The sequence below is a fragment of the Falco biarmicus genome, chromosome 3 (assembly GCF_023638135.1).
Source record: "Falco biarmicus isolate bFalBia1 chromosome 3, bFalBia1.pri, whole genome shotgun sequence".
In the NCBI taxonomy this organism is placed as follows: domain Eukaryota; kingdom Metazoa; phylum Chordata; class Aves; order Falconiformes; family Falconidae; genus Falco; species Falco biarmicus.
The window spans coordinates 65,725,897-65,736,626 of record NC_079290.1 but is presented as its reverse complement, the minus strand read 5'-3'; the positions used below and the strand labels follow the sequence as shown (position 1 = coordinate 65,736,626).

At 39.9% G+C, this 10,730-nt stretch overlaps 1 protein-coding gene and 1 long non-coding RNA gene across 4 annotated transcripts in view; one reads left to right on the top strand and one right to left on the bottom strand.

Moving 5' to 3' along the window:
- Positions 1–358: 358 nt before the first annotated feature.
- On the bottom strand, positions 359–6,084 carry LOC130146086 (uncharacterized). Its single transcript, XR_008820758.1, has 4 exons — positions 4,874–6,084; positions 3,226–3,282; positions 2,004–2,118; positions 359–751 (listed from the first exon to the last, which is right to left on the bottom strand). It is a non-coding gene; the product is annotated as an uncharacterized LOC130146086 (long non-coding RNA).
- A 109-nt stretch (positions 6,085–6,193) lies between these two features.
- Positions 6,194–10,730, top strand: part of TMX3 (thioredoxin related transmembrane protein 3) — a 29,567-nt gene continuing 25,030 nt past the window's right edge. For 2 of the 3 annotated variants that reach the window (XM_056331798.1, XM_056331799.1), the window contains exons 1-2: positions 6,194–6,335; positions 6,574–6,628. In XM_056331798.1, coding sequence (XP_056187773.1) covers positions 6,290–6,335; positions 6,574–6,628 — 101 coding nt within the window. In that variant the 5' untranslated portion in view covers positions 6,194–6,289. Of the gene's footprint in view, positions 6,336–6,569; positions 6,629–10,730 lie in introns of those variants that run through there. The other variant, XM_056331797.1, reaches the window with a different exon arrangement.

The following is a 10,730-nucleotide window of genomic DNA, read 5'->3' as shown; positions in this document are numbered from 1 at the left end:
CCCATCTGTCTGGGCACACTAGGCTGGGTGCCAGTGGCCAGGCAGGAGCAACCCATGTGCCCAGAGCTGATGGAGGTTATGGTCACTTATAACATCCCTTAACAATTGAATCTTCCCCAACACCTTTCATCTTCAAGAGTCTGACCCTTCAACAGTAATGAAGGGGGTGCAGGTAGATGGTGATTATCAGGTGTGAAAATGGAGCCTCCCATGAAGGTAAAGGCTGGAAGCTGGTTACAGAGGTTGGCTCCTGCTCTGCCTCCAGATTTGCAACTTTTTGACAGACATGCAAATGTCGTTCACTTATATGACACTGTCTAATCAGGTAGTCATTAAGATAACGCAGAAAAGCTATGTAACATTGTTTATTGGCAAGCAACCATTGCTTTAGTAACAATATTATGTCAGATACTGATGTAACTGAAAAGTCTGAAATGGGAAAGATATAATGGGAAAGATAAGCCTACTTACTAGTGCTAAGGAACAATTCTGTATTTTTTTTGTAAACTGATAAAACCTGATGGGAAAGCGTATTCTACTTTAACTTTACATCTGACGTGGGTTCAGAGCATATGAGATCTGTAAGTCATCCACTCCATACCATTGGGAGCCGTACCCTTAAGTGAATGACAATAATGGAAACGGGCCCTCAGATCCTGGATTCTGCACAGTTCCATCAAGTTAAAGAAGAACTTCTTGTCAAACGAGTTGATGTAAATTCCAAAAGCATTACTTCTTTGGCTGCAACCATCTTTCTCTGTTAAAAAAAAACCATGCAAGTACAGGCATTTAGTTTTCTAGCTAGGTCTAGAAATCATCAAGATGTACAAGTAATATCTGTTTTAATTATTCTGAATCAGGTCCTTAAGAATTCACTAATAACTTCTGTCTGTGTGCCATTTTGACTTTTTGCCTATTTACTGACTCAGATTCCAAGGTTCCTATTTGCCAGGTAGCATCTGATGCACACCAAGAATATTTTTAAATGTAACTTCCCACACTATTGCTAATGTATTTTGACTTAAATTACACCACCAGCTATGTTAACCAATATTAATTTAAAGCATATTTTCTTATGCTTTATTGTCCTTTCCTCCTATATGCTGAATATTTTGCTAGAAAATGATGTAGATAAGTTGGGGACAACATACTGTTGAATAACTTTTTACATTTCCTCTGGGTCTCCCAAGAATACAATGGATCTGTTCAGGTTCCTATAGTCAGATGGACAAGTTTTCTGGCAATCAGAAAATTGAAGTGTAATAAATCTAAATAGAAATCTTGATAGGACAGCTCCCTAGAGTTTCATACATTTCTTTTGCATTAATTATTCTCTTGGAGTTTCAAACTATATCCAATCAGTGTTGTAACATAGAGAAAATCACTGCACTAAGCATAACAGAAATTCAAGTGTGAAAACCACTCCTCAACTGAAGTGCAATTGCAAGCATTGCAAAAAATCACTTCAAAGTGTCTGTAAACTTTTCTTTTTTTTTTTTTTTTTTTAAAAAGACTGCATTAACTAGCTCTTAAAGACTGTCAAATGACATCGTGGGCACAGATCTGATAACTGCCAAATGAAAAAAACACCACCAACAACAAAAAAATCCCCCAAACAATAAGAACACAGAAAGATTATTTCCAATAAAAATAACTGCAATGCCAATTTTGTTTCACCAAGGTAAAAGCTGTAAAACCACATTCTAAATTTGGATAAGAATATTCCTATATTACTTGTATTTCTTGAAGTGAATCATGGTCATCTTAGCTGCACAAATTCAGTTTCACTCCTACCCTGAGTGAAATATAGATACTTAGCATTTAAAACTTATTTTGCAGCACATGCCTATGTGGAAAGAGTGGATGGGCATTTTTTTACCTAAAAGCTAAGTGTAGCTGCTGGTTAATAAGGCCATGGCTGCATGATGGCGCCTGTCCACCTGCTTGTGGCCATGCCAAGCCGCATTACAAGGAGGTCATGAATCTGCTGGAGCTGCACAAACAGGTCCCTGCTGCATGTGGGTGTCAAGAGGTGCTGTGGCAGGATGGCTGCAGGGATGGAAACTCACAGAAGCTGCTGTCACATCACAGGCATTGCTCCAGGATCTGCCCGACAGTCTGGGCATGGTGTGAGAGGAGAGCTAATGTTAGTATCCCATGTAATTACATATTATGCTGTGTAATTACCTGTAATTGCCTATTATTTATAAAATGCCGTACTTATGGAGTATTATTAAAACTTTTCTATGGTAGCATAGTCCTGTTCTTGTCAATGTTTCTAGTGTAGAAATCACATCCTTTATGTACTAACACATCAATCTGGACATTAAACTGGCTCTGACATAACTTTTTGGTCATCATTTCAATCTCTTAAAATGGACAAATCAGAAACAAAACGTATGAACTTAATGCCGGAGACACGAAAACCTAAGACTGAATATTCTAACATTACATTTTTGAAGAAATATATTTTTACTTCACTTTGCTTATACGCCCAAATTTCTCCTCCATATAGCTCTGATAGGGAGGATGCAAGAAAAATACCTATGATCAGCCATGAGAATCAATATTCAGTATATACTCGATAATATGTAAATTCTCAATTTAATTTTCAGATTATGTAGTACCAAAATATAGGAGGTTCTACAGTGATATATTATAAATGTTAAAACAAACTGTAAAGTAAACCCAGACAAAAAAGGAAAATGTTATTTTTGTAATACACCCAAGGACCACCAGGTGCCTCTGTAATAAAAGGAATGTAAAAATGTAATGTTTCAAACAAAAATTCAATCTCCAACCCACCAAAAAAAACCCCAACAACCCAACCCAAAAAACAACCCAACCCCTAAGGATCAGTTGAAGTTGTTATAAAAACTAACATTATGTGGAAAGGTGAAATGTTAATATAAGATGAGCCAAATTCTGCTGCCAGTGTCAACAGTATTAATGCCATCACAATTAAGTTTTCAATTCAGATTCTACTTCATCTTGCACCTTGCAAAAACTGCATTCTCATGCAAAACATGTAAAAACTCCCCAAAGAGTACCAGATAACATGCAATCATCTGTTTTTCTAATTAGACATCAAATTATTCCACTACAAGTTTATCACTACTTTGAATTTAGCTATGATTAATGGCAACCGTATTACCAGTTAATTTTATGAAACAGACTTAGGCTGTATCTATAGGAAGGTACTGACACACTTAAAGTGGTACAAACCCAGAATCATAAATGCAGTCACAATAGGGAGATACTACATAACAGTACAGCTTATTCCTGTAATGGAAGAGAAATAAACAGCACTAACATAAACTGTTTATAGCAGCATAATTTTGCACATTATCTATTACAAAATTCAATATTTAATGATACAGTTACTGATATTCTTGCTTGTAATACTACCTGTATTACATATGAAGACGCAAGAAGAGTGGACAATGTGTATAAACAAACTGAAAATCTTGCAACAGCAAAAAAGCTCTGAAAAGCAGCCTTCAGCAGGCCACAAGGTGAAGCTTGTATCTTGTCTTTGTTGAATCTCCCCATCTACCAGTTTCAAAAAGAGAACTATGTAGGACAGCAGGACCATTAAATCTTCCTAACATTATGGTCTGGGAGGAGCCTTTGAAATCTTGTATGTGAATTTGTCTGTTTCATTTCCAATGTTTCATTGATTGCTGACCTTCCTGGAATTCCTACCTTTTCCTGCTGTATCTCCCAGGATTTCAGCAATATTCTCTGTGCTTTTGGCTTCTTATCTTTCTCTGTCTTTTTTTTTTTTATACCTCCTGCTCAGTTCATTTACTAGTCATCCCTCTTCTTCTTAAATTATTTTGCTTACACTAAACTAGTTTTTATTTTTTTAAAACAATCTATTTAATATAATAAAACAATATTTTATTAAACAATCTATTAATAGCAATTTATTAATCCCATATTTTGTTTCAAATTAAGTATTCATAGTAGAAATAATAAACACAAAAACCCTTGAGATTTCTCTAGACCTCATCTATCATTATCCTATTTCTTTTGCATGCCACATGCCTTTCCCAAAACATTTTTCCTACTTCAATTTCAAATATTGTTCAAGAACAGTGTATAGGTTTGCAGAAGACAACCGGCTCACAAAACGCGAAAGTTAGAACAATTGTATTCAATTATCTGCAGAGAAAATAAACCTCAAAGCTGACAAATACAACTTAAGGGATGTGCAAATAGCTTTATTCAAATCTATACAAAACTATACAAAATATTCCTTTCACTTTAAAAGTTATTAAAAGCCAACCATAAACTACCTGAGTAAGAGAACAGGATCACACTGATTTAGCATTTACTTGTCTGTTCCCATTTTCTCCGATATGGATTTTCCACTAAAGGATTGATGGAGTAAATTGTTTTCATTGTCTCAGTCTAGACAGCAGCCAGATTAGGATCAAAACAGATGCCAGTTCTCATTATTTGGTCAGGCATACAGACACCAAGTAGTAAGTATGGTACACAGAAAGTGAAATGCTGTGGAAAAGAAATTCTCTGTATTCAGTGAATAGTTTTCCTAGTTTATCCAATACAGATATTAGCAACCTAGTAGTTCTCCTATTGATGGGGGCAGGGGGAGGAGGGAAAGAAAATTCAAATAATCTTATCAAGACATGTAAAGCTGCATCATCTTTCAGTCAAAGGCAGGTAAGAAAGAGATTTCTACCACAGGCCAGAGTCAGGTACTTTTGAATTCTAACATGAGCTGTGGCATACACTGTCATGTCTTGACCTGTATCTCAGCCAATAAACCTATGGTATGGTAGTTGGCTTTTCCAAAGGGCTGGACAACTCTGGGGATCATTTGATGAATCCAACATGCTATACTCACAAAGCATTAAGTGAAGGGGAGGTCCTTACCAGGCCGGGTACAGCCTAGTGAGGAAGGTGAAATCCAGTTATTTTTTATTGCTAGAGAAGAAGTACCTACATATGTGTAGGTACAAGCACACATGCACACACACAGAAAGCAGCCCAACAGTGAGGCAACTGCAATGTCTGCTGCTTGTACACCCTATCATTAGAAAAAGAGACTTGGACTCTTTAAGTCAAAGGAACTGAACTGTCACTGGAAAGAATTTATCCTTCTCCAGCAAACACCTCAAACATTTGCATGTAAAGCTGAGAAAAGTAACTCCAGTGTAGGGGAGAAAGGCGTGTGTAAGAACTTACACTGAAGTAGTCAAAACTGAAAAGGAGCCAATCCCAGAATCACAGAATGGTTGAGGCTGGAAGGGTCCTCTGGAGGTCATCTGCTCCAACCTCCCTGTTCGAGCAGATTCACCTAGGGCTGGCTGTTCAGGGCCACGTCCAGGTGGCTTGTGAGTATCTCCAGGGTGGGAGACTGGTGGGGCAGTGCTGGGTCAACCGCACACAGAAAAAGTGCTTCCTGATGTTCGGAGGGAACCTCCTGTTTCAGTTTGTGCCCGTTGCCTCTTGTCCCGTCACTGGGCACCACTGGAAAGAGCCTGGCTCAGTCCTCTTTGCACCCTCCCTTCAGGTACTTACACAGATTAATAACATTCCCCTTGAGCCTTCCCTTCTCCAGACTTAATAGTCCCAGACCTGTCTGGGACTCTTTTAAGAAGTCTCTCAGCTGGATTATTTGCCCTTCTAGGACCTACAGATCTGTATTGAAAGAAAGACAAGCTAGCTGAAAACAGGAAAGATTGTAAGAGGTTTTAAAGAATGATAAAGAGAATGATACAGACATTATGCAGCAGGGAGCAAGCCTGTATTTTCCTAAACGTGCATAAGGAGAGTTGCTGACATAGCAGTATCAGTAAGTGGTATGGGATGCGCTCTACCCATGGAAGACAGCTGGCAGCATGACAGGTGGTACGCGCTTTTCTCCTGAAACTCACTTTCAAGGAATCAGAGCATTGATTTCAGTGAATGAGAGAGGCTGGTGGGCCCCAGCTCTGGAAACCACTCGGGAGATGACAACGGCCACACGCGCCGAGACCGTCACTGCGTCAGGGCGCCACAACCGCCCCCTCCCCGCCTCCGAGGGCGCGTTTCGGCGGCGAGGAGACCCGGGCGCCAGCGGGGGCGCACCGTCCCGCGGCCGGGCCGTGGCTGCCGTTACTCCCCTCCGGCGGACCCACCGCGCCCTCCTTCCCCCGCCCACCCCCCGCCGGCCCGCGCAACTCTGCCCACGGCCACCGCCTCCGCGCCTGCGCAGTGCCCAGGGGTCCCGCTGCCGCACGCCGCTTCCCCTTCCGGCCGTGCCGCGGCTGCTGTCAACATGGCAGCGCCGGGCGGGCGGTGGAGGTGGCTCCTCGGGGCGGCAGGTAACTGCTGGGCGGCCGCCCTCGAAGGCGGGAGGAGGGCTGGGGGAAGCGGTGGGCAGCGCTGCGGCGGCCGGGGCCGGGTGGGAGGTGCGGGGCGGCGGGAGGCCTGGGGGGGAGCGCTGGGGGCGTGAGGGGAGGGGGGAAGGGCGCGCTGGCGGTGAGCCTGTCCGCTGGAGTGGGTGAGCACCCGCGGCTGGGCCTGGAGATCACTCACGGTGCGCTTTTCCTTACCTCGCAGTGGTTGCACACGTGTTGGCATCGGGTGCGGGTTTTGTGGAGGATCTAGACGAGGCGTAAGTACTAGGCTGCCTTGCCTTTTTGCTTAAATATCGTTTATCTTTTTTGCGGGGGGTGACCCCAGACGGACAGCTTTGTGCAGAGTGTGGTTGTCAGGAGAGCTACCCTGAAAAAGTTTGTCTTTTTTCTTAGCAGGAATGGCAGAAGGATTGTGGCCTGGATAAAGTAGGTGCAGTTAATGATGCTGAGGAAGACTTTAATTTTGCAGGTTTTTTAAAGCTGTATTACAGATGCTGTTGCCAAAAAGCCTTCTGGGGCCTCCTTGTTCTTTCTTTTTGGTAGAGCAAATATATTGGTGAATTGGTGGCTGCCCCAAGTAAAAGCTGCTTGCGTTTAACCAAATTCTTCATTAGAGGTTGCTGCATACCTGCTGCAGGGAGTTGGGAGAAGGAATATAAGTGCATTCATGCATGACTATAAACAGTAGACGGAAGGAGGCCTGCAGGACTAGTTCATGGCTGCTTGAGGTGCCAATTACATTCCAGTGTAAAAGTGTGCTTTTACAAAAGGTTAAACCCTGAGACCGTGGAGGTGTTTAAATGGGTAGTCCTGCCCCTTAACTTGGTTGTGTAGTACTGTTCGGGTACTGCGTTTCTTTAGCAGCTTGATGGCTATGTAATTGCTGTTCCCAGTAAAAACTAACTTTCCAAACATGAATTTATTTATTTTTTGCCAGAACAGTAAGTTGATCTAAAGTGCTACAAAGTTGCATGATTATTAGAATTGAAATAGAAGATACAGAAAATACTAGCTGGTAGGAGAGGAGAAGGTGGCATTAGATGGCACTTCATGATAAAGTTAAGACTGTCAAAAGTGATGTTTTCATGAGGTTTTGATCCTTAATAAATTGCATCATAGAGCTAAACAGTCAGAAAACCATTTAGTTTTTTACCATATTGCTCATTCAGCTACAGCAGATAATTGCAGGATCAAATGAGGTGCAGTAGAATTACGGGGTTGGGAATAGGAATGTATGGATGGAGGGTACTGAAGACACATCAGATACATCAGCATCCCTGACTGGTGTTTTAAGTGTTGTGAAAAAAGCAACTGAAGTACGGGAACTGCTTTGACTTGATTTTTTTAAAGCTTGGTTTTGAAAAAAAGCCTCATATTTTCAAGGACTAAAGGTAAAGAGGCTAAGTGAATAAAATAGCATGTATTTGTGCTCCAGCATTGTGTTCCCATATCATGTTTTCACAGGTGTAAATTTAAATGTAGTTGCTCTTTTGGAGTGAAGAAGCATAATTTTGTAGTCACATAATTTTTTATGAAATAGCTGATAAAAGAAAATTTTATTTTACAACACTTGGGTTTTTCAGCTACAAACTACACAGATGTCTGTATTTGCAATTGGGAGTAAGAATTAAATAGTGAGTTGTTCAGGACAGGTTTGGTTGTAGGGTTTTTTTTTTCCTTCTTAGATAATTGGCAAATAGTCTAAAAGGTCAGGAAAACAATTTTTTAAAAAATTGGAGTGATAACTGGTGAAAGTTTCAAGTTTTCCATTTTATAGATACCTAAATACAGAGGTTTTGCTGTTGCTGAAAACTTTGGGGTTTATTTGAGTTTTGGTAGTTGCAAACAATGCCTGCTAGCACAAGGTGCAGGTCCTTTTCCCAAGCTTACAATTTATAGGAAAACAAGTAGCAGGTAAGAACTAACAGAGGTGCAAGTTACTCAGCATCACCCAGCAGGGTTGTGGAAGGGATGCAAAAGAAGAGCTACAGTTCCTATCAGCTTATGCTGATCTAATTGCTGTCTGCCTCACAAGATGAGTACTGATCTGGTATTTGCAGGCTTGTTCCAGTATGATAACAAAGGAGACTGAAAAGGGAAATATTTTTCTGTCTGTGAGGATGTGTTTCAGGATCAAGGCAGGATCAGAAGCATCAGAAACAGTGCAGGGGGGGTGAGAAGAGACAGGAAGGAACAGAAACAGCAGCTTGGTTGGTTTAAGGCCCTTGTAGTTGTGGTCTTGGTCTTCAGTCTTGCTTCATGCTTGTTTCTTTTAGCCATTAGTGAAGAAGTGGGGTGCACGGATTAAACGGAGGTTGAGCCAACGTTTGATCATGTAGTGCCAGATGTTGGGAAGGTGTATGTATTTGAGACAAATAATTTTGGTTCAGGGATGTGCAACATCTGTCATCTTTCCACCAGTATGATTATGCCTGTGTCAGCTGACAAGGGAGAGGATTGTACACAACAATTAAAAAAAGGCACTGAAATTTTATGCTTGGAAATGTATTTATAGGGCCTAGAAACAGCACCTTCAGAAAATTCTTAAATACCCATTTCCATTTTCGTTCAACAGTATGTTGAACTTTCATAATACTGTCTAATAATTTATTGATTGATATTACCAAAACTAGAACGAGTTTAGATAGTTGGTTTTTGTCACAATTCAGATTATAGTTTCTGTGGAAGTTGATTAAATAAGTGCGTGTAAATGAGTGGTATAACTTGAAATTCATTATAGTAAAAGCTACAGTATTTTTTATAATATCTTCGGCCAAAGTTATTAAATTGCATTGGAATGTCTGCTTCCAGATGTTTCTTTTCTTTCCCCCTTTTCCTTGCTGTCTGCTGGTTTTGTAAGATTTCAGTCTACCTTTCTCAGTGCTTTAATGCTCTTTGCAATCTCCCATAAAAATCATACTGTGGCAGGGGGACGAGAAGTCTCATTGCAAATCCTTTTACAAACAAACACTAAATCATAGCACGGGCCAGGATCTGACAATTCATTAGCTGCTTTCTGCCTCTTGCATCATAACCAATTATGTGACATTGGTTTTGGAAGTTAGCTGGAGCTTCGTTAGAGTTCTCAAGAGATGCTAGGCTCTAACTAGTTTTTCCAGTAGTTCTGTAGCACTTAGGGTGGTGAAGTAAATTTTTAGCGAGGTGGTCAGCTAGGCAATTTTGTGACTTAAAAATGCAGCTTTCCTATAACAGTTCTGTGTTAGTTACTGCAAATACCTTTTTCTGCTGTACAGGCTTTGCAACCTTGGTATGCCATCAATAAAATAAAAAAGGCTCGAATCTACCAGTGAAAAGCTGCAATTCTAAGTTTCAAACACCCGGTGCTGTAATTAGGTTATATTCATGATTTCTGAATTATTTCTTTCAAACAGTAGGCCAGCATCAGCATTAGTATTTCTTCAGGATCATTATGGTCCATTACAAATGATTTAATTTTAAATAAAGTATAATAAATGTTCTCTGATTCTGTTTACTGCCTATGAGCTATTTATAGGCATGCAGCATATTGGGAATTGATGACTTGGGCTATAGCTTCTATTAATTGGATCTTGAAGTGTAGATCACACACTTACTGTGTAATTATATATATATATATTCATCTCCTTTCACAGTAAGTGTTACAGTAAGAATGTTGTATACCGTATTTTACAGCATGTGACATTACTACCAGTTCTAGTTACTTTTACAAAGCCCATCTTACAAAAACAAACCTTACATTAAAATTCTGGTTATGTAATTCTCAACATAGAAATAAAATAATACAATAATTTCTATGATCTTGTAGTGACAACAGTTCAGTGAAATGTGTAAGCAACACTTCAAGAGGTACCAAGGAACTTTGATTTATCATGTTGTATTTTGTTTAAGAGGGTTTAACATTTAGTGACAGATTTAGGATTAATAAAGCTAGTCAGTTCATGAAGATGTCATTAGCCAAGTGTTTGGTACTACATGTGTATCTCTGTTATTGATAAAAACTTGAACATTTTTATTCCGTTAAGTTGGTTTCTTGTGCACACCTTTGATAAAAATATAAACTGACATACCTATAGCAGAATGTTGAAGGAGGTTGAACTAAAATTGCTTTGCATGTTAAGATTAAAGATCATTTGTTTAGTCTACACTCAGTAAACCTAAGATTAACAGCATAAACCCATGCTGAGTCTCTATTAGTTGATCTATAAAAATGCAACATGTTCTAAACAGTCAACAACAGTATTTAATATAATTAGAACAGCTGCAAAATATTACATACCCTAATCAAATATCTTTTGTGTGTTTTGGTGTTTTCAGATTCCTTACTGTTTTCCTGGGTGGGTTTTGTGTTGTTTGTTTTGG